The sequence below is a fragment of the Magnolia sinica genome, chromosome 19 (assembly GCF_029962835.1).
Source record: "Magnolia sinica isolate HGM2019 chromosome 19, MsV1, whole genome shotgun sequence".
Taxonomy (NCBI): domain Eukaryota; kingdom Viridiplantae; phylum Streptophyta; class Magnoliopsida; order Magnoliales; family Magnoliaceae; genus Magnolia; species Magnolia sinica.
Genome location: NC_080591.1, coordinates 21270700 through 21298018, shown reverse-complemented (window position 1 = coordinate 21298018; position 27319 = coordinate 21270700). Strand labels below are relative to the sequence as shown.

At 38.9% G+C, this 27319-nt stretch overlaps 2 protein-coding genes across 2 annotated transcripts; both read left to right on the top strand.

Moving 5' to 3' along the window:
- Window positions 1-461: 461 nt before the first annotated feature.
- Window positions 462-5158, top strand: LOC131234824 (beta-fructofuranosidase, insoluble isoenzyme 1-like). The gene is made up of 6 exons (XM_058231805.1): window positions 462-838; window positions 1056-1918; window positions 3068-3226; window positions 3661-3899; window positions 4117-4204; window positions 4847-5158. The coding sequence occupies exons 2-6, from the start codon at window positions 1061-1063 to the stop codon at window positions 5024-5026; spliced, it is 1524 nt and encodes a 507-aa protein (XP_058087788.1). The 5' UTR covers window positions 462-838; window positions 1056-1060; the 3' UTR covers window positions 5027-5158.
- A 16620-nt stretch (window positions 5159-21778) lies between these two features.
- Window positions 21779-26569, top strand: LOC131234823 (beta-fructofuranosidase, insoluble isoenzyme 1-like). The gene is made up of 6 exons (XM_058231804.1): window positions 21779-21894; window positions 22112-22974; window positions 23854-24012; window positions 24483-24721; window positions 24943-25033; window positions 26200-26569. Exons 2-6 carry the CDS (start codon window positions 22117-22119, stop codon window positions 26377-26379), a joined length of 1527 nt encoding a protein of 508 aa, XP_058087787.1. The 5' UTR covers window positions 21779-21894; window positions 22112-22116; the 3' UTR covers window positions 26380-26569.
- The last annotated feature ends 750 nt before the right edge of the window (window positions 26570-27319 follow it).

The window sequence follows — 27319 nt, the reverse complement described above, 5'->3', positions numbered from 1 at the left end:
TCTAGTATCAACACCACGAATTTGATGGGTCCCCTTTAAATTATGGGATCTCCCAAAAATCAGCCATATGCAGAACTTAGGTGGGCCATACCATCTAAAATCATGTGAAGACGAGGTGAGGCTCACCTAAAAATTGGATGCGACTGAAACTTGATCAAACCCCTGCCACGCATAATGGATGGGCTGGATTTGTGAACCATATCTCCCTGGGTCCAACAAATTAACCACTTACCATATATATATATATATATATATATATATATATCTGATTTATTTTGGATATGATATCCCTGACCGTCCAATCCGTATCCTGGTTCTTTTTTCGAAAGTAAAAAAAAGTGGGTCACATGTGACGCTCAACGAAGCACTCAGATCGGCTTTCCATTCAAAGCTTGTGAGCCGACATCATGAGGATCATTGAATAGTCAACCTCACCTACAAACTTTTGCACGCCTGAGTTGTGGCCCATATGGATGGTTATCTGAGCTGTGTAATGGTCGGCCCCACATCTGATGACGGGTATAAAAAGCGGACGGTCACAAAATCCAAAAGAATGTGGTCTCTCTTCCATTTGCCTGGCCGAATGAGGAACGTGCTCGTTGTCCCTACTCTAGAGTAGGGCTGTAACTTGGGTTGGGTTATAGGATCAACAATCCCAACCATTTAAAATTGGACCCCACATGAATGCTAAGTTACTATTGATTATATTTTCTCTAATATGAGATTAATTAATTAATTTTTATTTTCTATACCTTGGTTTCTAACTTCTCTTTGTATTCAATGGATGCCGTTCAAATTCTGGCCCACTGCTGCGGATGAAAATGAATAGATCCAAATGGTAAGTTCCTGAATTCTCACTTACTTTCATTGTATTGTCATTTGGAAAATGATCTGGCTTATATATAGAGTGTATATCATCCTGATCAGTTGGATGTGGGGCTCAACCACTTATTATGTAGGCCCCACACCTCACCACTCTCTGATCAAGATGATTGCACTCCTCATCTTCCCTCCATTTTTTGAAACTGATATGAAAAATGATGTACATTGAACAGGCCCAATGTACTACAATGGCATCTACCACCTCTTCTACCAATACAACCCCTACGGTGCTGTGTGGGGTAACATAGTGTGGGCCCACTCTATCTCAACGGACTTGATCAACTGGACCCCACTCGAACCTGCAATCTACCCATCTAAGCCGTTCGACATCAATGGCTGCTGGTCTGGATCTGCCACGATCCTCCCTGGTAACAAGCCAGTGATCATGTACACTGGCATTAATCCACAAAACCAACAGGTCCAAAACATCGCATTCCCTAAGAATCTATCAGACCCACACCTTAAGGAATGGATCAAGCCCGATCACAACCCTCTGATGGCCCCTACACCCTCCAATGGCATCAATGCAAGCTCGTTCCGTGACCCCACAACAGCATGGCAGGGTCCAGATGGGCATTGGAGAGTGTTGGTTGGCAGCAAGAGGGGGACAAGAGGAATAGCAATCTTGTACAGAAGTAGAGATTTTTCCTACTGGGTGAAGGCGAAGCATCCCCTCCATTCATCGCATGGGACCGGCATGTGGGAATGTCCTGATTTCTTTCCTGTCTCTGAGAATGGGATGGACGGTTTGGATACGTCCACGACGGGCAATGGAATTAAGCATGTTTTGAAGGTCAGTTTGGATGATAGAAAGTATGAGTATTACACAGTGGGACGATATATACACGAAAAGGACCGGTATGTGCCTGATAACACATCTGCCGATGATGCTAGCGGCCTGAGATTTGATTATGGGAAGTTCTATGCATCCAAGACATTCTTTGACACGGGGAAGAATAGGAGAGTGTTGTGGGGTTGGATGAATGAGTCTGATAGCGTCGCCGATGATGTCGCAAAGGGGTGGGCCGGTCTCCAGGTAAGTGAATTTGGTTTCATTTAAACAACAATTAGCAATACACCATTACTCAGTTTAAAGCCAATCATTTAATTAATCGGTATCTAGTGATCAAAGGATGGACTGCATATGATGAACTATACACCATATATTTGTATATAGTCAATTAATTAATTGATTGGATACAGAAATGGAGCTTGGCATAGTGCACTATCAATCTTGGTGGATTTCCAACTTCTCAGAATGGAGAGATGGACTGTGCACAGGGATGCAAATGGGTTGGGTCTATGTTAGGTCTGGGCTGGATCCATTTTAGATTGACCAAAATCAGACCCATTAAAAACTAAACCTAGATTGAGTTGCTTTTGAGAAGATGGTAGATCAATCCATCAATCGGATCTCTATAGTAGTTTCGTTCGTGAACCGGCTCTCATTCTATTTTCAATTCTGCTGCTGAAGTCTTTCTAATCTCTGATTGATCTTTCCCATTCCTTCTAACTAACCAAAACCAAACGGTGGTGGCTGAGGTAGAAAGAGATTGGGCTCGCAAAGGTTTTGACCTTCATTCCTATCCTTCCTTCATTTCTAACCCGGATTTGAACATGATGTGCTCCTGTATCCTCCCGGTTCATCAGATAGAACTCAGATCCAACCCATTTAGTAATTCAAGTTGAACTTTTGGATCTAAACCCATCCCATGGTTCAAAATTTTGGACCCAAACCCACTAGTTTTCAGGTCATCCAATCACCCATTTGCACCCTTAGCTGCATACAATCAACTACACACCGAATATTGATATATAGTCGATTATTTAATTCTTAAAATTCACAAATGGAACTTGATATAGTGTACCATCATCTTGGTGGAGTTTTGAGTTCATGATAACAATATCTTGTGATAAAGAGATGGACTGCATATGAATCGTCTGTACACCGAATCTCAGTGTAAATCAATTATTTAACTGGTCAAAAAAAATCACCAGATGGCCTACTTATGATTGACTAATTCACGAAATGTCAGTATATAGTCGATTGCTCACTTGGTCATTCTTCATTCAGAAAATAAACTCCATTAAGGATCCTTTTCTCAAATTTGGGTACATTTATTTGAAGTTGGATATTCGTTTTTCTCATTTATTTTTTTTTAATTTTTTTCCCTTTCCCATTCAGGGAATTCCTCGAACCATGTGGCTTGACACGAATGGTAGACAACTCGTGCAATGGCCAGTTAACGAAGTTGAATCGCTGCGAGGCGATCGAGTGAGTTACAGTAAGCAACAGCTTAAGAAAGGTGATCTCCTTGAAGTTGATGGAATAACAGCTGCCCAGGTCCGTTTCTTGCCATTATCAATGATCATGTGGGCCACACCCCTCTTTACTATTTGGTGGACCCACTATCTTATGTACATTTGATAATCATCGCCTCATTTCTTCTATACAATGCGATCCTTTGTATAATATATAAACATTTCCTTTTGGGATCATGTTGGCCACACTACTCTTTATTATGTAGTGGGCCCACCAGCTTAGGTGCATACGATGATATGATGATCATCACTCTAATATATATGGCAATGATCCAATGCTTTGTATGAGCTATCAGGTCGTCCGGCCCTATTTTCGCTTATCCAACCTTTATATGGCCTAGATTTCTCAAGATGGATTTTTGTGCATGTCCCATCATATCAAAGGTCTAGATCCAATTATTCCCATACATTGGATCATCATCCATATATAATTTTTTTGTCATTTTCCTTATACAGGCTGATATTGAAGTCACGTTTCATTTGCCAAGATTGGAGAAAGCTGAGCCCTTTGATCCCACTTGGGTCAACCCTCAAATCCTATGCAGCCAAAAGGGTGCTGATGTGAAAGGGTCCATTGGACCATTTGGGTTAATGGTCTTGGCTTCTGATGGCTTAGATGAATACACTGCCGTCTACTTCCGGATTTTCAAGGGTCAAGATAAGCCTGTGGTCCTGATGTGCTCTGATCAAAGCAGGTATGCCTTCTCATATTCTTGGAACTAAAATAAAATCAAAAGGCCCCTGGTGAGTGGGCCATTCCTGTTATAACGGACCTTGATAAAGAGTGTTAGTATGTTTTCTAAACCTTGGTATTTCTAACCATTCGTCTAATGTTCAGCTCTCCAGATCGGTGGTTCTGGATTGCCAAACCAAGAAAGATTAACTAGCCTAATTCTTATTTTTCAAAAACAGATCCACTCTAAGAAAAGAAGTTGACAAAACAACATATGGAGGCTTTGTTGATGATTTGGAGGATAGGAAGATTTCTTTAAGGAGTTTGGTAAGTTTAATTTAATCTTTTTATGTTATTATTGAGCCATGATCGAGGATGGTGGGGTCCACCATAGATGGCACATGACCCACAAAATAACCTTGATTGGGCAATCAAAACCATACAAGGGCAGGCACTTATTTGAATGGGTTGTGTTCGTCCCATCAGGGTGATATTGAGACCATGTGTATCCATGGTGGGCCTCTCCCTGCCCAATCTGCCATGTGGTGGGACCACTCGAGGCTCACATAAAATTTTCGTATATATGTTTTTATCATAAATAATCCATTACTTCTAGTTCACATTGGGATACAGAGTCCAATCCATTAATCTAGTCTCTTAGCAAGTCCTTATTTGAGTGGCTGTGATCATCCAATCAGATTGATAATGTGACCATGTGCAGTCCAATGTGGACAATTATTTGAATGCTTGTGATCATCCGATAATGGTGATTTTGGGGCCATATGCAGTCCATGGTGGACCCCTCCGATCCAATGGGCCTTGTGATAGGTGGGACCACTTGGGTCTCAAGTACAAATCTGCATGTTTTTTTTTTTCATATATTTGAATTAATGTTTAAATAATCTTGATTCTTGGGTGACATTTTTCTTTGTTTTTTTTTTTTTTTTTTCTTTTGTTTTTGGCGACCAGATCGACCATTCAATCGTAGAGAGCTTTGGCGGAGGAGGAAGGACATGCATGACAGCTAGGGTGTACCCTTCACTGGCTATAGGTAACAAGGCTCGTTTGTATGCATTCAACAGAGGAACTGAGGCTGTTAGGATTTCTAAGCTGAATGCATGGAGCATGAGAAAAGCACAAATTAATTGAGAAAGGGAGATGTGCACGAGAGATTTATGTATGAGGGGTGGGAGTCTTTTTGTTTTTATTTCACTTGAGGACTCTTGATTCAATTTTATGTGAATAACAAGGAAATCCTGCCTTTGGGTTTACATGGTTTCTATATTTCTTGTATTTGAAACATTCGTTTGAAAATTTCATGCAATTAACTCTCTCTCTCTCTCTCTCTCTCTCTCTCTCTGCTTCATTTCCATTTCCTGCAATTGGAAGTTTGCATGTATTGGCTTGTTTGATCCCGTGCGCATGTGTAGTCAAAATTGAAATGCTAACCATTCATCGCATGCTAACCAATCTGGGTTTTGTATGATCATGCCCACCATGATCAACAGCTTGGATCTCCTCATGGACGTCCACGCACTCTCAATCTATTTCTCTTGCAATGGCTATGCCCACAATGGGAACATGCCTCGTCCGAAGCCATGTGTTTCACACAATGAGATATATAATCATTTTCATATCAATAGATTATCACACAATGAACATTTAAACAGTATATGACATACTTCCATATTCATGTTGTATAACTAAGTAGAGTGACATTTATAGATTGTAAAGACTATCATGTCCACACACAGACATATATAGCACTGTACAAATAGCTATTGCGAGCTCTATCCACAGACAGACACACACAACACTAAATAAATAGCTATTAGGAGCTCTTAGAAAGAAGATAGAAAGACAACAGAGCTCTTAGAAAGCAGATAGAAAGAAAACAACTTCATGGGTCTATTCCTCAGGCTTTATTGTAACTGTAGGTGTTATGACTGCAGGTGGGCTCAAGTACTCTTCCCAATGCCATCAATTCCATTCTCAATAAAAATGGGCTCACCTATTTTCTAATTACAATCATTAAAAAATGCATAACGAAGGTTTTTATTAAAATTCACTATTTTGTTTTTTACTATCCAAACACCTTAATAATACTCTTAGAAATAATAATTAGATAACATTATGACTGAAGGTTTTTATTTTCTTTCCTTCTCTACTTTTCCAAACAAACTCTCTTTTAGAGAAATGAAGCTTTCCAAGAAACTTTTCACTCTAACTAAACGTAACTAAATGGGCCTTCAGACAATTTTCTTTTTTTTCTTTTTTCTTTTTTTTTCTTTTTTTTTATTTTTTATTTTTTTTATTTTTTATTTTTTTTTAAGGCTTGTTCTGTTTACTTATCCAATTGTAGCCCGTGGATTGGATGGTTAGAATTGATTCATCCATGTCGGCCAACTAGAGCACTCCAACTTCTCATATCATCGGAGGAAGATAGATTAGACATGATATCTCTTGATAAGGAGAGATGATACCTTAAGAATTCCTCTCACAGAATTACTGTTTGAATTCCTAATGGTGACTATGCGGGCCACCTTTATCAACGAAACCTTGGATAGGAAGTTGTATCATAGATTGCATAATGTCTAAAAAACCTGTCATCGAATGATCACAACCATCTAGTAATATGGAATATTGGGTGCACCTCCAATCATTGAAAGCTCATCTTCATTGTGATCTCGAGAAAACCTGCTTGAGTCTGGTATAGGAATTTGCACCATAATTATGTGGTTCTATGGAAATGATTTGTGGACATGCATGATTCTATAAGTTGTGTGCTTTATCAATATTGTTATGCAGGATGCCTGGCATTCTATATTTTTCTGCAGTAGGGGCATTTCTGGTCGATAGATCTTAATTTGAGTCGACTGAACTTGATGTGATGTTCCCAGTTGACCAAGGATTGCTTCAGTGGATCGAGAGTCTAGGTTGAAAGCTTGGTCGACGGGAGGTGTGACTGATGGTTTGTACATTTTTACATAAAGGGTATTTAAGCTTAAATCTGAATTAAGGCTTATACATTACGAACGTTTTCTCTCTAATGGCAAGGGTTTGCAAGGTAAGAGTGTTTCCAATGTTTGCAAGGGCTTGGGAAGCATTTTTCGAGGATTACACATCACAGTGGGAGATCGGACAATCTTGTAATTGAAAAAAGTGAGTGGTGTACTATAAGTTTTTGATTATATTTGAGATCTCTATATCTTTGTATTGTGGTTTTCCCCTGCAAGGGTTTTTCACGTTACAATATTGTGCGTTTGTGCTTGTTTGCTTTTAGTTTGGTTATCTGGTTTATTATATTATTCTATCATTTATCATGCTTTCATAAAGCGTACAGATTAATAGTGGTGTTAGATCATAATTTATAATACCTAGCTAGCACTTCATCAGGATTTATTGTGGCTCAGGTTTACATCGTTATGTTGCAATAAGGATCCGGTTTACTCCAACAAAGTGGTATCGGAGTGTCAAGTAGTCTAAGGACATTTGGGGATTCAACAAAGATGTCTGGATTGATATTCGATATGCATAAATTCGATGGAAAGAACAATTTTATTTTGAAGCAATGGAAGGTCGAGAACATTCTAGTATCGCAAGGGTTGAGCAAGGCGTTGTTGAAAAGAAAACATGAAAAGATATCAAATGATGACTGGAGCATTCTTAGCAAGAAAGTTATAAATATCATCCATCTATATTTGTCGAATGAGGTTATGTACAATTTTCTGAATGAGGAATATCCCTTGAATATAGAAGAAGTTAGAAGACATATAATATATATATATATATATATATATATATATATATATGTCGAAGTCCCTACGAATAAGTTGTTTGTGAAGAAACGACTTTTTGGACTGAAATTAAAGAAATGATCGGATCTCTTGGAGTACATGAACTTGTTTACAAAGTTATGTAGCGAGTTAGTAAGGCTCAGGGGGATGTTCAAGGAAAAATACAAAAAGGAGCTACTTCTAGCATCGCTTCCCTCATCATACGACCATCTTGTCACTACTCTACTGTATAGGGAGAATACAATGAAACTTGAAGATATCACTGCCGCGCTTGTTTCCAATAAAATGAAGAAGAAGTCGAGTAATGATGACTCTCAAGCAGAAAGGCTAGTCACAAAGGAGGGTCAGGAATGAGGACGATCCGTGAAGTAATCTCAATCAAACGGAAAAAAAAAAATCTAAATAGAAATCAAAGACAAAGGATAGATGCTTCTATTGTGGCATAAAAGGGCACTTCAAGAGAGACTGTTAAAAATAGAAGGATGACTTGAAAAATAAAGTAAAGGGGAATATAGGTGAATCAGTGAGTGTAGCAGAAGTGAACGTAGAAGGAGACCTCCTCTCGGTCTTTTCAGGTACGAGTTATCTCTCAGACACTTGGATACTAAATTCAAGATGTTTGTATCACATGTTCTCGAATAGGACATGGTTCAATTACTATAAATAATATGATAGTGGAAGTATTCTGATGGGGAATGATGCAGTATACAAGGTCATCAGAATAAGGACCATTAAGGTAAGAATGTTTGATGGAGTCATCCAGACTCTAGGTGATGTTATACATGTCCTAAAGTTAAAGAAAAACTTAATATCCTTAGGAGTTTTACTGCATTTGGCTATGTAATCAAGGTCACAAGAGGTGTTATAGTGTTAATGAAGGGACATAAGGTTGGAAATATGTGCAAGTTGGTTGGGAGAACATTTATAGGTAAGGCCGCTACCACCCACATGCAGAATCCGGCACAAATGATACAAATATATGTCATGTGTGGTCAAGGAATATGAGCATGAGGGGCATGATGGAACTCTATAAGGAACTGTTTGATTTTCCAATAACAGCGGTAATTCACGACAAATGAGTAATAATTATTTACCTTTGTATTTACCGCTGCATTTTCGAGGTGACGTTAACAGCCGCCTTCATTTATAGCACCTCACGTTACCCGAGACAAGTACACGTTGCTTTTGTGGGGCCGGCCATGATATAAGTTTATTATCCACATTGTTCGTCCCTTTAGTCAGCTCATTTTAGGGCATGAGACAAAAAATGAGGCAGATCTAAGGCTCAAGTGGACCACACCATAGGAAATAATAGGAATTGAGCTCCTACCATTAAAAGCTTTTAAAGGCCCTAGAAGTTTTGGATCAAACTGATATTTTTGTTTTCCTTTTACCTATGACCATTGGACTCTATGAATAGGTTGGATGACAAATAAACATCAATGTGGGCCCTAAGGAGAAAATAGCTTTCAACGGTTCATGTCTTTACAATCATTGTTTCTTAAGGTGTGGCCCACTCAAACTTGGGATTCTCCTCATTTTTGGACTTATACCCTAAAATGTGTTGTTACAAAGGATGGATGGTGTGGATAAGTAACATACATCACGATGGGTTGCATAAGTTTAAATCAGCAAAAAAATGAGTTTTGGATCGATTTTGGATAGGTATTTCCTTTGCTGAATTCAAACAGGAGAACTTAGTAATAATTACTTTTTTTTACACATATTTACTAGGAAGTTTAAAAATCAAACAGCCCTTAAACAGAAATTGTTAAAGGGAGTTAAGGCATGTAAGGTGGATTTAAGTAAGCATTACATCCTCGGCAAGTAATGCAGGGTAAATAGGGTTGTACATCAAGCCAAATCGAGTCGAGGTGGGGCAAAGCTTGACTTGACTTGTTCGTGCTCTCTTTGAGCTCGCCCTCGATCTTAACATTGGAGCTTGACTTGTTTGCCAAACCTTTTGATGTAGAGCAGGTCGCGGACAGTTACATGGCCAAGATGGATCAGAAAAGGCCCGGTCGACGACAGAAGTGATCCGGACCATCGAACCTTAAATCGGGCGTATCTTGCAATCCGGAATGAGTTATCTGACGTAAAATATATGATTTTGGGGTAGAACGAGCTACTGAAGCCAACCAACCCGCTATGCCGGGTTGCGCAGCCCGGAATTGCGAAAAACCCCTGGATCGATGGTCGTTTCCCCGTTTTAATTTCGCTTTTACTATAAATAGTAAGTTTTAGTTTGATTATAACTCTTCATCCGTCGGGCTTTAGGAGTTGCGCCCAACATGAAAAGAGCTTAGAATAATTAGGAGAACGGTTTGGTGAGGCCAAATAGGACACTTACTATTTTTGGCCGAAAACCTTGCGCACTAGTAGACATCACGACCGTCTATAAATAGTAAGTTTACTATTTATAGTAAGTCGCGGATTCTAAGAGTTTGAGTTGTAGTTTGATTCTGATTTCTTTCCCATTGCTTGGTACCCCTATTTAAAGGGTTGTGAACTCGTTTTTATTCATCAATTAATCAATTTCGAATTTATTAAAATTTATTTCTATTTTCTGCTTTCTTTCCTCGTGGATTCGAGAAGTCTCTGTGAGGAGTCCAGAGAAGCTCCGTGGATTCGGAGTAATTATCCCCATCACGTTCATCCCTGCGTCACCTTTCGTAGCGAGCTAGTGGATCGAGTTGAGGTAACTTACCTCAAGTCGAGTCGAGCCGAGCTGCTCCCACCTCAATTTATTATATTTTTTGCTACAAAATACAAATTAAAAGTCAATAACATTAAGTCTAAAATGTCACATATGCTACAACATCAAGACAAAAATAAAAATAAAAAATCTCACATATACTATCTAGATAACACAACATCAAGTTCAAAAAGTGAAAATATATTACAAAATATAAATTCTTAAACAAAACTTTAAAAGTATATATTCTTTCGTGCGATTTTAGATGCATTCCCGCCTTAACTTACATTCTTGTCCTCATCCTCAACATCAAAACGTTACCGCCCAAACTGGATGCAACCAATCTTGTATATATATCAGTGCTTTAACTATTTTCCAGGTGAGTGAGCTTCAACATTTGCTCACAACCCTGCTCTCTGTGCTAAAAGTTGATTATGATGTCATAGTCAAAATTAGAATTGACAATATGTCTCTTGCCATTACCGGAAGTCTGGGGTATTCATGAGCTCTCGACTTCACTACTGCAAAACATCAAAATCATCTTCTTATAATCTTATGACTAGTTCCTTTAGATATTTCTCCACTTCTTATTCTATTTACTATGTCTTTGTTTCTTTTTCATTTAAAGAAGATATAAAATCACAAAATTGCCTTCCTCTAGTAGAAATACTATAAATATATTGAGAAGTAACTATTGTACTGAATGTTACAGCGAAAGCATAAAAAACCAAGGTTTGTAGGTTTTTTGTAGAGGATAGGAAAATCTTCCTGTCATAAGAAAATCTTAAAAGGAAAATTCATTTCCCACATATTACTTTATTTTCTTGATAAGAAGAAAATGTCACATATACATAAAACATTTTCTTATGGATACCACCCATCCAAACATGTATGTTAGTTACGTTTAAACTTCAACAAAATATAATCTTTGAGTATGCATCATAAACTAATTGAAAAAAAAAAAAAGCTCTTTGGACAATACAAAACAGCCAAAAATTTAAATAAAATAATAATAATCCAACACTATCATAGCATGTTGTATGAAAGAGATGCAAGGATGTGGACCTAGGTACACCAATTCACCACGGCAGAAAAAAACACTCTCCCATGAGTTTGCAAATCAACGAAGTTCTTTGAAAGAACCACCGAAAATGCACACTATTCTAAAATCCTCACCGTTAGTTTCATGTAGGGCCCACCGTGGTGTCTATATTCCATCCATTCCATTCCTCTGACTTTCCTCGTTAGAATGAAAGAACCACCTAAAAACCAAAATATTTAAAAACCCAAGTGGTCCATTCCCCATGAATTTATATATGTTTCCGGTATAATTTATACTGTTCCCTATAAGATGGTCCATTATCCTTTCCCTTCTTTCATATATTTAAGGAGACATTCAAACATCTATTTCTACATCTCTCTCTCTCTCTCTCTCTCTCTCTCTCTCTCTCTCTCTCTCTCTCATGGAAATCCCAAGGCTAGTATTCTCTGTTTGGGTCTTCTCCATTTGTTTGTGTATATGCAGGAATGGGGTTGAAGGTTCTCATCAGGTGTACAGAAATCTCCAATCTGTGGAGGTTTCCAAAGTCAGTATAGCCAGTACAGAGTTAAGAACTGGTTACCACTTCCAACCACCAAAGAATTGGATCAATGGTATGTTTCCCAAACACCCCTTTTCCCTTTATTTATCTTCCGTTTGGCTCAAAAGATCCTCTTTTACGTGGTTCTTTAAAGTCCTACAAAGAGTAGATATTCCAAAAATCACAAACTATTTTTCTCCACTTCTAAAATAGCAGTGACCCAAACGCAACATTAATGTTTGCCCTGTTTGGATGGCCCATTACAGTCTTTAGGAAGAAATTTACATAGTTTTTTTTTTTTTTTTGATGGATGGACAACACGAAGATCCCCTTTATGTGGTTTTTGGAAATCTTACTATAGGTAGAAATCCTAAAAATCAGAAACTATTTTGTTCATTTGACAACACAACCTTGATATTTCTGATATATCTTTGGATTAGATTGGTTCTAGTTTTTTTTTTTTTGGCACATGTCCGAGTGTGGATGCCCCACCATGAATTTGTTGGGTTCCATCTAGGTTATGGGATGTCCAAAAAATCAACCATATCTGAAACTGATCAGATTGGCCACACAATCTAAAACCATGTTAAATATGCCTAAAACATCTCAAAGCACTTGGTGGGGCCCACCTGAGTTTTGAAATGTCTAGGAATTTTGGTGGGACACATAATGGACTGGTTAGATGTCTGAAGTACATCTATGTGGGCCTTATAAACTATTAAGAAAGTTTCAATGGTGACCATCCACTGTCAACTGTTGTGTGTAGTGTGGCCCTCCCAAATCATGGATTAGCCTGATTTTTAGGCCTATGGCCTACCATGGAAAGGTGCATCTGAATGATAGTGTGGATGTCTAATACACATTAGAGTGAGGCCCACAGAGCTCAACCTTGTGAAAACTCCCCTGAGTTCAACTTCCCAGAACCATTTCCCGGAAATTAAATTGGGAACAATTTACATAATTCTCTCTCTTGGATAGACACATAGAAGAGCCTGTTTTCAGGATTTTTCAAAATCCTATTGAGGTTAGTAATCTCAATATCACAAATATTTCTTCCCCACTTTTGAAATAGCAATGAGCCTAACAAAACCTTAATATTTCTAATATATATTTGGGTTGTGTTGGTTTTAGTTTTCCAGCACATGGTTGTCTCCGGACAGGGTGTGGTAAAAACCAAGGGGGCAATTTATATAGGAAAGTGGCAAGTATGGGAAATTTTTATTTTATTTTTAGCTTTTTTATAATTTAAAAAAAAAAAAAAAAAAAAAAAAAGAATGGACAACAAAAAATAAAAGGGCCCTTATGTATTTTTTGGGGATCTTATATACCGTAACAAGCCAAAAAAGACCCCTTATGTAGTTTCCCCAAGCCGAAGGATATGATCCCATACATTTAAACGCATGAGAAGCTGTTATTTAGAATCCTATGAAGAATAGGAATCCTAGAAATCACAAATTATTTTTTTCTACTTGTGGGATAGAAATGAGACAAACACAACTTTAACATTTATAAAATATTATTGAATTTATATTAATGTATTGACACATGCATGAGTGTGTACGGTAAAACCCAAGTGGGCAATTTAAATAAGTAATATCATACACTACTTTTAGATGCATGGGAAGGGATTATTTTAAGATCCTATGAAGAGTAGAAATCCTAGAAATCACATTGTTTTTCTCCACTTGTGTAATAGCTATGGGTCAAACACAACTTTAATTTTCATATACAATATTTATATTAGATTAGCTGTAGTTTTGCGGTTACGTGCCGTAAAAGGGATATATATATATATATATATATATAGAGAGAGAGAGAGAGAGAGAGAGAGAGAGAGAGAGAGAGAGAGAGAGAGAGAGAGAGAGAGAGAGAGACGCACACACTTTCCTTGAGGTTGAGCTGTGTGGACCCCACTGTGATGTATGTCGAACATCTACCCCATCAGCCAGATGCACCATTCTATGGTGGGCCACGGGTTTAACAATCAAGTCAATCCATGACTTGGGTGGGCCGCACCACATACAACAGTCCACAAGGGTCACCTTCTTATTAAAACATTCATAATCATTTATTGGGCCCACTGAGATGTTTTTCATAAATCCAGCCCATCCATTGTATGTGTCCCACTTGGATGAAGGGTCAGACCAAGTTTCAACCACATCCAATACTCAAAAGGGCCCCACGCATGTCTTACATGGTTTTAGATGGTATGGCCCACCTGACTTCTGTATATTGCTGATTTTTGGGATATCCCATAACCTAAAGGGAACCCATCAAATGCACGGTGTCGATGTTCTACAAATATCACGGTGGGGCCCACACAGCTCCACCTCATAAGAAGTTCCCATGAGGTCAACCTCATAGTACCATTTCTCACCCCCCCCCCCCCCCCCCCACATATACTGTACTTTGTAGTGAAGATGAGGGTACATGGTACTGTACTCTGTAGTGAGAATAGAAAATCATATACAGCCAAGCGAAGTCTTCTACCTTAATACCTAATCTTAAAATCCATGCGCATCAAGTGTTGCGTGTTGATGCCTAATAAGAAACGTTGATTGTAGTGTTTTGATAGGACCGATGGCAGCCACCCCATTACGGCTATTGACTTTACCAAATAATGCCTCAATGAACTAATATTTTCAGATGATGCTTTTTTAAAGAAATTTTGCATTATTGCCCTTAAAAAAATAATAATGATAAATAAATTGTAAACAAAGTCTACAAGTCAGAGTTGTGGTGTAGATAGGGGTATACACGAGTCGATCCGAGTTGAACTGGGCTCAACTTGGCCCGGCCTGGCCCGGTCACCAGCCACACCCAGTCAGATCACTGGGCTAATATGTCCCACCTAAATTCGACCCGGTCAGCAATCGGACGAGTTCGAGCCAATTTCGGACCTATTCCATCTATAAAGAGACAGACGACGTTCTCACTTTTCTGTTTTAAATGATTAGGATAAGGATTTAGGATATATATATATATATATATATATATGGCCGAGTCGGGCTAAGTCAAGTCGGGTTTCAGACCGAATCGGGCTGAACTGGGACCTGTTTGAACTCGGCCCGAACTCAATTTCAAAATGAAGAAAATAGCGTATCCCGCTTGAACTTAGTTCCGGGTCGGGCCGAGTTAAGCGAGTTAACCGGGCTAGCCCGGTTCGTGTACAACCCTAGGTGTAGACTAACATCTAACTCATCCAATAAATGAAAATCAATGTGATTATTAGGCAAATAAAAATATTATGGATACATTTATAAAATATTTATAAGGTGGGCTAATTCATAAAAAATAATATTCTTCATTCAAAACATCCAAATTCAAGTGCAACTTGTATGATATTTTAATCCACTTGATTTTATTATTCATGCCATCAGTATATGGGGGTGCATGTGTTGGATGGCTTGGATGTTATACATATACTTACGTGGCCCTACATATATCATTTTCTCTATTTTTTTTAAAAAAATAAATTAAATGACGGTATTTTTATAATTTTGTTCTTTAAATGCAACTTTAGTAAAATGTTTTGCTAAAGTATTTTAATGTAAAAATATGACCTGGATGATCTGAAAAACGGATGGATGGGGTGAATTTATAAGGAAAATCACGGAGGGCCCGCTTAGCTTTCCGTGGCAGGAACTTCCTGCGAAAGTACACGTGGCAGGTTTATGTATCCATCGAGTCCACCCTCACGCTGGCACATGGCCAATGGCTCAAATATCAAAAATATGAGAAATCTTATCTATTAATTTTAATCCACTACATATTTGACCGTTGATGTTTTGTTTCTAACCGTTATTTTAATGGTCATTTATTGGATGGACAGTATTGTGTAATAGGTGTGATTTTTATAATATCAACCATCCATACTAAGATCCTGCATGTGAGCGGACCCGATTCTCACATCACCTTGACACGTGTACTGTAGAGAGATGGCTTTAACGTATCACGATTCGCCTTGCGTACCGTATCATCTCCAATCCGAGAATCTCTTTTACTGATCTGGTGCGGGTTGGGTGAGGCCGGGGTTAGAGCTTAGTAGATGAGGATCGACCCTGGGACCCACCTCAATATATATGTTGTACATCCACGCCGTCTATCCGTTTCACTAGCGTATGTTATAGCATGATCCATAAAATGAGACAAATCCAAATCTCAGGTGGACCACACAGTAGGGATTATATTCTCACCATTAAAAACTTCATGGGGGCTACAAAAGTTTTGGATCAGTATTTTCCCTTCATCCATAACCATTTGACCTTATCAACAGTTCGTATGGAAAATAAACATTACAATGGGCCTTTGGAAGTTTATAATGGTGGATGTCTAATCACCATTGTTTTCCTGTGGTGCGGTCCACCTGACATTTAGATCTGTCTCATTTTTTATACCATGCCTGAAAACAGGCTGGAAAAACGGATGAACGGCGTGGATGAACAACGAGATAGGCCCTACGGCCAGACCCTCACCGACTCTTCTGGTAAAGGGTTTTGTCAGAATCCACGTTTTCCATGTAGTACGTTTGACCACCCGATCTTGCTTTCGGTCGGCGAATTGGGCCACTGGAAAGAGAATCCAATGGTCCCTGCAGCGCACTTTATCAGCGTTAGTGTCGATAACGTGCGCTGCTTGACGTCTCTTTGATTTCCACGCCTGTGTTTCCAAATTCTTAAAAAAAAAAATAATAATAATAATATAAAATTGAGATAGATATTTATACTCCGGTAGAGTATGATAGACGATATACAGTAACGTAGACATTGCATACTTAATTATTTTTAAATCAAATCGAACCGTCTAAATTATGGGTTTCATTTTAGATTTATCATTACCAAAGTTTCGCTGCCATTTAAGGATATGATACTCGGATTGATGGTCAATTATTGGATGGTTAAAAAGAAAAGTAGCTGATGGTCATATTTCAACAAACAAGCATCCATTCATTGAAAGTGAGTTACACAGTTTAGTCTGTTTTAATTTGAGTTATTTTATGACACATGTATAGTTTCTGGATGCCTCCGTATCAATCGTGACATGTAGCCCGAGTATCAAATAATTCCGAAATGTGTGTTTGGATTCTCGTCAACCGTCCGAATACAACGTGCGTGACTTTGGTGCACGACATATGCAAAGATCGGATGTTTGATTGGAACCATCCATCTTCTGGGCTCTATTCTGGATTGTCTGCAATCCGATTGCCATCTTTGGAAAATGATCTTTGCCACTGATTTATTTGGTTAAATGTGAGCCCTTAAAATTTTCGCGTGAAGGGTCTACATTCAGTTACTCATATCAACGGCTAGAATCTCTTTATCTGAGAATGAATTTTTCATATATCTCATCTGAATTAGAAAACAAAACCTGAACGGTTCTGATCATCCGACCATATTAAGATTCGGGCTGATTAGGGAGTCGGTTTCAATGATCTCAGCCCGAATGGTAGGGCCTGCCTATCAAGGGCTCAGATCTCACACACCTGTGCTACACTCACGGATGTAGGACCATCGGGCCTGCCTACCCAAAATATTGATTTTTCAGGCCGAGCACGGTCCATTTGTAGCCGTGGGAACTGTGGTGTTTAGATCTCTTGCCTACGCATTAACAACCGTTCATTCAATGCAACTAGTGAAAATTGCAATGAAAAGATGCTGCTGACCGTCCAATCCATAGCCTGATTCTTTTTTGAGGGAGCCGATTAGGTGAGACCCGGGACTCACCCAGGATGGTGTGGCCCTTACCGTGGAACCTACCTTGATGTATGTATTCTGTATCCACGCCGTCCATCCGTTCTTCCCATATCATTTTAGGGCTTTATCCAAAAATAAAAAATAAAAAAAATGAAGCCGATCCAGTTATCAGGTGGACCATACCATAGGAATCAATGCCGATTGACCATTAATGGTCCACAAAAGTTTTGGATCAAGCTCATATTTGGGCTTATTTAACCTTATCAACAAAAATAAACACTACGGAAACATTAAGGTACTCCCTAAGAAGTTTTCAACGGTAGAGAGTTCAATCACTACTTTTTCCTATGGTATGGTCCACCTGATAATTGGATCTACTTCATTTTTAGGATAATAACATAAAATGATCTAGAAAAACGGATGTACGGTGTGGATACAGAATACATGCATCAACGTGGGCCCCACGCTAAGGGTCGTACCGTCTTGGGTAACTCGGGGGGTCTCACTTAATCCGCTCCCCGTTTTTGAAAGTAGAAAGTGCGGGTCACATAGACAGATCGGACGGTTAGGATTTCTTTCAATACATGTGACTTTGGTCCACTTTCTATAAAAATCTTGCGTGCTGCGAGTGCATACTTTAATGATCTGCATTTTCGTCAACGGTTACCGTCTAAAGATCTCGTCCCAGATTTTCTTTTTTTAAAAAAAACTGCAAAATCAAGATGGTGGGCCCTACATCATAAGAATCATTGAATGGTCAACCGGGATCTAGGAACTTTTGTACGCCTCCGTTGTGGCCACATGAATGGTTATCTTAGCTAGGTAATGGTGGGCCCCACATCTGATGAGGGGAATGAAAAGTGAATGGTCACCAAATTCCAGAGAATGTGGTCCCATTCAATTGCGCGTGTGAAAGAGGAACTTGCTCGCTGCCTGGACCATAGAATTTAGGGGTGTAGACCCTACACAGCTTCTACAGGGCACAGGCAATTCAAGATGGACAATCCTAATTGGATACCATCAAGTCATTTAGTTTTTAACTTAAGTGATTTAGTTTTTTTTTTTTTTAGCTTAAGATGGTTTGATATGTATTTTTGTAAAGGTAATATATGTGCTAAGGCTTACTTATCTTACTAAATATTTGGTTTTTTTTTTTAAAAAAAAAAAGCTTTTTACATGTTACTTTTTCTACTTCTCTCTCACTGTCCATGCCATGGACTATCACATTGAAGGTGAGGCTAACACGATGGATGGCGCACATCAAATGTAGGGCCTCACATTATGGATGACCAGGTATTAATGTGTGGACCGCATAATGGATGGTCCACATCAAAGTTCAGCCCATAATGATAAGTAGCTCACATCTAAAATGGGCTAGTATGATGAACAACCCACTTCAAAGGTGGGCCTACATGATGGACGGTTCACATCAAAGGTGGGCTCTACATAGGGTTGTACATCGAGCCGAGTCGAGTCGAGGTGTGCCAAGCTCGGCCTAACTTGTCCATGCTATACTCGAGTTCGAGCTCGAGCTCAAGCTCAACATTGAAGCTTGGCTTGTTTGCCAAAGTTTTCGAGTCAAGCTAGTAGTTCGAATCGAGTTGAGTTTATCTCAATAGGATAAAGGAAAAAAAAGAAGAAGGAATAGGGATGGGTAAGATTTTTTAATAAAAACTTTTAACTTTTTTAAAAGAAACTTTTATATATATATATATATATATATATATATATATATATATATATATATATATATATATATATATAAATATATAATATATATTATTAAAATATATTACTCGAGCCGAGTCGAGCTCGAGCTTCGAGTCAAGTTGAAATACATCATGGTCGAACTTGGCTTGATCTCAACACGAGCTTTAGTAAATAAACTTGACTCACCTTAAGTTGGCCTTTCAAGCCAAGTCAATCCGAGCTTAATCGAGCAGAGTCGAGCGAGCTTTTCATGCTAGCTTGACTCGTGTACAGCCCTAGCTCTACATGATAGGCAATGCACATTTAAGCTAAGCCCCACATGATGGATGACCCATATTGAGGTAGCCTATATGATGGACAATCCACATCAAAGGTTGCCCTAATGATGAATAGCCTACATCCAAGGTGAGCACCACATGATGGACAATCCATATCAAAGGTGGGCTCCACATGATAGGCAATTAATAATGGTGGGCCTCACATGATGGATGATCCACCTCAAGGTGGCCCCTACATGATGGACGGACCACATCAAAGGTAGGCCCTAATGATGAGAGGCTTGAATCCAAGGAGGGCCTCTTATGATGGATAACTCACATCACAGGTGGGGCCCAGATGATCAACAATCTACATCAAATGTGGGCCATATGGGCATTGGATATTGAAGGGGGGCTACATGATTGATAATAGCATTGATGGTGGGCCCCACAAGCCCTAAATAATAAATAGTGGACATTAAAGGTCGCTCCTAATGATGAATGGCCCAAATCTAAGGTGGGCCTTGTATGATGGATAGCATACATCAAAGGTGAGGCCCACACAATGAACAGCCCACATTAAAGGTTGGCCCCACACAATAGATAGTAGATGTGAGAGGGACGAAACATACTTGGCGGATAATTACTAAAAATGTCGGAAACTGCAAACATGCTTTACATGGGCTTAGGTGGGATTAGTTGGGATGGAATTGCATTTGGTCTCAGGTTAATTTCATTCGGTGTTTAAAGACGACTAGAAGAACTGAAATTACATGGGACCAAATTACATTTGGTCTATGAAGGTCTTGTGAAATTTGAAATCCACTATATCTATGAGGCCCATGTTGATCCATATGCACCGTTTACATGTGACATTTGAGTTATATGTGTATAAGTGATCAACATCAATTATGAATATGATCCATTAATTACAATTTCATGGTCCACCATAAGCAAGTTTTTCTTAATACAATGCTTCCTCATAAAAATAATTTGATCCCAAACCTAGGAGATTAGATGACCAAAATATCATGCTATTTCCAAATATACAATCATTGTGCAATAATGATGTTAATTCCATCTAATGCAATTTCATACCATTTAATCACACTGCACTTGGGCACGACTCCTCTTGAGGTTGGGTTGTTCTTGGTTTGGGCTTCGGATCCAACCCTCCCAAGTAGTCTGGATTGGAGCTGTACATGAGTCGAGTTAGCTTGGTCAGCTCGCTCAATTCGAAAAAGCTTGACTTGCCTTGGCTCGAACTTGAATTCGAATCGAGTTGAGATGATTTTTGGAGCTCGAAAATATTTCGAGCTGAATTCGAGCTTGCCTAAGCTCGACACGACTCAACTCGGAACGAACCTCAACTCGAATCATATCGGTGACTCAGTTATTTTGATATGGATGTTGCTCACCGAGTGTTTGATGAAATGACTCAACGAAGTGTTGGTGAGGAAAGAATGGATATGCTGGGTGTTTGATTTTGATGCTGCTTCCTGGGTGTTTGATTTTGATGCTACTTACAGGGTGTTTAATTTTGTTTTATTTTGATGCTGCATAGTGAGTGTTTGATGAAATACCTATAAAATGTTGTTATTGTTTTGCATTCTATGAAAAATTTAATATGCATTCCAAATGTTTGATAAAATGCTACACAGGCTCAAACTCAACTCGAACTAGCCCGAGCTATTGACCGAACCAAGCCGAGCTGTCCAGATAGACTCGAGGACCGAGCCAAGCTCGAACCAGGGTTAGCTATTGGCCAAGCTGAGCTGTGCCAAGCTCGACTCGAATCGACAAGTGTACAGCTCTAATCTGGACCACAACAATGTAGTGCACAGGTCCTCTTTCAGTGGTCCAGATGATCACATGGTCCACCCCACCGAAAGATAACCCAGCCCATTGATAGCCTTGCTCTACAATCCTAGACATGTACATCTGCCAATTGTTACCCAAATGGATAGCAAAAATGGAAACATACCTAATAGTCCCCTTGCACTGATAGCGGCCCACCAGCTAGAAGTCGCATGAAACAGATTAAGACGCTTATCACCCAAACAAGATAGGGTGAACAATCCCAACCATTTAAAATTGGACCCCACATGAAAGCTAAATTGCTATTGATTATTTTTTCTCTAATATAAGATTAATTGATGTTTTTTGTTTTTTATTTTCTATTTTTTATTTTTTCTATACCTTGGTTTCTAACTTATCTTTGTATTCAATGGATGCCGTTCAAATTCTGGCCCACTGCTGCGGATGAAAATGAATAGATCCAAATGGTAAGTTCCTGAATTCTCACTTACTTTCATTGTATTGTCATTTGGAAAATGATCTGGCTTATATATAGAGTGTATATCATCCTGAACAGTTGGATGTGGGGCCCAACCACTTATTATGTGGACCCCACACCTCACCACTCTCTGATCAAGATGATTGCACTCCTCATCTTCCCTCCATTTTTTGAAACTTATACGAAAGATTCTGTATATTGAATAGGCCCAATGTACTACAATGGCATCTACCACCTCTTCTACCAATACAACCCCTACGGTGCTGTGTGGGGTAACATAGTGTGGGCCCACTCTATCTCAATGGACTTGATCAACTGGACCCCACTCGAACCTGCAATCTACCCATCTAAGCCGTTCGACATCAACGGCTGCTGGTCTGGATCTGCCACGATCCTCCCCGGTAACAAGCCAGTGATCATGTACACTGGCATTAATCCACAAAACCATCAGGTCCAAAACATCGCATTCCCTAAGAATCTATCAGACCCACACCTTAAGGAATGGATCAAGCCCGATTACAACCCTCTGATGGCCCCCACACCCGCCAACGGCATCAATGCAAGTTCGTTCCGTGACCCCACAACAGCTTGGCTGGGCCCAGATGGACAATGGAGAATGTTGGTTGGCAGCAAGAGGGGGAGAAGAGGAATGGCTCTCTTGTACAGAAGTAGAGATTTTTCCCACTGGGTGAAAGCTAAGCATCCCCTCCATTCATCACGTGGGACTGGCATGTGGGAGTGTCCTGATTTCTTTCCTGTCTCTGAGAATGGGACGGACGGTTTGGATACGTCCACGATGGGCAAGGGAATTAAGCATGTTTTGAAGGCCAGTTTGGATGATAAAAAGCACGAGTATTACACGGTGGGACGATATATACACGAAAAGGACCGTTATGTGCCTGATAACACATCCGCCGACGATGATAGTGGCCTGAGGTTTGATTATGGGAAGTACTATGCATCCAAGACGTTTTTTGATGCAGGGAAGAACCGGAGGGTTTTGTTGGGTTGGATGAATGAGTCTGATAGCGTGGCCGATGATGTCGCAAAGGGGTGGGCTGGTGTCCACGTAAGTGATTTTGGTTTCATTTAAACAACAATTAGCTATACATCATTACTCAGTGTAAAGCCAATCATTTAATTAATCAGTATCTAGTGATCAAAAGATAGACTACATATGATGAACTATACACCATATATTGGTATATAGTCAATTAATTAATTGATTGGATACACAAATGGGTTACATTTATGGGTCAAGTCCATTTTAGTATAACTAAAATCAGATTCATTTAAAAACTAAGTTTGATAGATTTTGAGAGGACTCAAACCCAACCCATTAGTAATTCATGTCGAACTTTTGGATCTAAACCCATCTCATGAATCTAAATTTTGAACCAAGATCCACTAATTTACAGGTCATCCAACAACCAATTTGCATATAATTGACTACATATTGAATATTGATGTATAGTCGATTATTTGATTCTTCATAGTCGCAAATGGAACTTGCAATAGTGTACTATCATCTTGTTGGAGTTTGAGTTCATGATATCAATTTCTTAGGATCAAGAGATGGACTCGACTTTACATGGATTCTCATTGTAAAGTCAATTAAAAAGGAACACACCTATCCATTGCTCAAGTCGTAGACTAAGTGAAGATAACCTCACACCGAGGTCTTGGTATAGAGGAGTGTGTATTAACATGCTAACCGATAAAAATAAATTAAAAAATCAATTATTTTACTGGTCAAAAAAAAAAATTCATGAGATGGCCCACTAATGATTGACTATTCACCAAATGTCGGTGCATAGTCGATTGCCCACTTGATCATTCTTCATTCAGAAAATAAATTCCATTATGGATCCTTTTGTCAATTTTGGTTACATTTATTTCAAGTGGGATATTCATTTTTTCTCATAAGTTTTTTCTCTTTTCCATTCAGGCGATTCCTCGAGTCATATGGCTTGACAGGAAGGGCAGACAGCTTGTGCAATGGCCAGTTGAAGAAGTCGAATCGCTGCGAGTCCATCAAGTGAGTTACCATGAGCAAGTGCTTAAGAAAGATGATGTCCTTGAAGTTGATGGAATAACAGCTGCCCAGGTCAGTTTCTTGCAATTTCTATTGTACAGCATGACCAATGATCATGTGGGCCACACTCATATCTACTATTTGGTGGACCCACTATATTATGTACATTTGATGATATGATGATCATCACCCAATTTCTACTATGCAATGTGATCCTTTGTATAATATATAAACATTTCCTTTAGTGATCATGTGGGCCACAATTTCCTTTAGTGATCATATGGGCCACACTACTCTTTATTATGTGGAGGGCCTACCAGCTTATGTACATATGATGATATGATAATCATCAAATCCAGTTAATCATATGAGTCATCAGGTCATCTGGCCCTGTCTGTGGGCCCATGATTCCCTTATCCAACCATTAGATGGCCCAGATCCCAAGATTGATTTTCATGGATGTCCCATCGTATCAAAGTTCTAGATCCAATAATTCATAAACATGGGATCATCATCCATATCTATTTTTTTTTCTTACACAGGCTGATATTGAAGTCACGTTTCATTTGCCAACACTGGAGAAAGCTGAGCCCTTTGATCCCACTTGGGTCAACCCTCAAATCCTATGCAGCCAAAAGGCTGCTGATGTTAAAGGGTCCATTGGACCCTTTGGGCTAATGGTCTTGGCTTCTGATTGCTTAGATGAATACACTGCCGTCTTCTTCCGGATTTTCAAGGATCAAGATAAGCCTGTGGTCCTGATGTGCTCTGATCAAAGCAGGTATGCCTTCTCATATTCCTGGGTAAAAAAAAAAACAAAAACAAAAGGACCCCTTGTGGGTGGGCCATTCCTGTTATAACAGATCTTGATAGAAGGTGTTATTGTGTTTTCTAAACCTTGGTATTCCTAACCATTCGTCTAATGTGGGGACCCCAGATCGATGGTTCGGGAGTGCCAAACCAAGAAGATTAACTAACATGATTCTTATTTAACAAAAACAGATCCACTTCGAGGAAAGAAGTTGATAAAACAACATATGGAGGCTTTGTAGATGTGGATTTGGAGGATGGGATGCTATCTTTAAGGAGTTTGGTAAGTTTAACTGTATCTTCTTCTTCTTCTTCTTCTTATTATTATTATTATTGAGACATGACCAAGGATGGTGGGTCCACCATAGATGGCAGATGACCCACAAAATAACCTTGATTGGGCAATCAAAGCTGTACAAGTAAGGCAATGAAAGTGAGCTGTAATAGTAAAATGGCCCACCATCAGATTTTGCAGGCCCTTATTTGAATGGATTGTGTTCGTCCGATCAGGGTGATATGGATACCGTGTGTATCCATGGTGGGCCTCTCCCTACCCAATCTGCTATGTGATCGGACCACTCAAGGCTCAACTGAAAGAAAAATTATATATTTATCGTAAATATTCCAGTGGTTCTGGTTCACATTGGGACACAGAGTCCAATCCATTGATCTAGGCCGTCCATTAGGTCGAACTACAGGCTCCCTTCCAAACATTAAGCATATCCGAAAATCTTAACCATCTGATCAATAGCCTTTAATATGGATGGTTGAGATCATTTACATTAAAAAAAAAAAAAAAAAAGGGTCAAATTAACAGTTTGATCTATTTGTTAGGACCCACGATGGATTGTTTATGATTCTAAATCACTTTTGTTAGGCAATACCAACTTTCCAACCATCCACACATTAATTGGTGATAGGATGGCTGAAAAAATAAGGCAAAATCAAGGATGTATTGAATCATTCAATCAGTGTGATTTTTTTCAAGGTAGACCACAAAATGTACTACGGAGCTGATGTACAGTTCAGATCGATTGATTGATATGTTCAAACGGCCGGAGATAATTATTATTGAGAAGAGGCTTTTTTTTTCTTTTTTTATTTAAAAAAATTTTTAAGGTTGTTACCATCCATTTAGCAAGCCCTTATTTGAATGGTTGTGATCATCCAATCAGATTGATATTGTGACCATGTCCACTCCAATGTGGACCTTTATTGGAATAGTTGTGATCATCTAATGAGCAGTCCATGGTGGACCCCTCCTATCATATGAGCCTTGTACAAATCCGCATGCTTTAAAAAATAAAGCATGCTTTAAAAAATAAATAAAAATAAAAGTAAATAAATAAATCATATATTTGAATTAATGTTTAAACGATCTTGATTCTTGGGTGACATTTTTCTTTTATTTTTTTAAATTTTTAATTTTTTTCTTTTTTTTGGAACCAGATTGACCGTTCGATCGTCGAGAGCTTTGGTGGAGGAGGAAAGACATGCATGACAGCTAGGGTGTACCCTACACTGGCTGTAGGTGGCAAGGCTCATTTGTATGCATTCAACAGAGGAACTGAGGTTGTTAGGATTTCAGAGCTGAAGGCATGGAGCATGAGAAAACCACGAATGAATTGAGAAAGGGAGACGTGTTCCAGAGATTCATGTACGTGAGGTGGGAGTCTTTTTGTTTTTATTTCATTTTAAGACTCTTTAGTCAATTGTAAGGGAATAACAAAGAGTCCTGCCTTTGCGGTTTGCATGGTTTCTCATGTATTGTGCTTGGATCACTCATTTGAATAAAAAAATTACTCTGTTTTGGATGAAATGTATTAATTTAATCTCTCTCCCTCTCTCTCTCTCTCTCTCTCTCTCATGGCTTCATTTCCATTTCTTGCAATTGGAAATTTACATGTATTCACTTGTTCCATCTTGGCTAAATACTTGGGTAATCAAAATTGAAACACTAACCATTCATCACATGTAAAATAAAGATACAGTTTGTACTAACCTCGAGTCATGCGTCTGATATCGAACCAAGGTGGGCTTCTCCTGTATGATCGCGTCTGCCATGATCAACGGCTAGGATCGCCTCATGGAAACACTCTATTTCTCTCTTACAATGGGTGTGCGCACACTGGGGAAACATCTCATGTCCAAAGCCATATGTTTCACACAATGAGATATTCCGCCATGTTTTGCGCAATTAGATATATAATCAGCTTTATATCAATAGATTATCATGCAATAGCATTCAAACCAGCATAATATTCTGCCATATTTATACTATATAATTAGTAGAGCGACATTTATAAATTGTAAAGATTATCAAATCTACACAAAAACATACATAGCACTGGACAAATAGTTGTTATTTGGGGCTTAACACATAGTACTAGGCAAATAGCTATTAGGAGCTCTTGGAGAGAAGATATAAAAACAATTTCAGAGGTCTAATCTTCAAGCTTTGATGTGACTAGGAGATGTGACTGTGGATGGGCTCTCCTTCTTCCCAATGTGAAAACATGGATTTCCATCAATTCCATTCCCCAATGTAGATGGCCTCACCTTCCTCCTA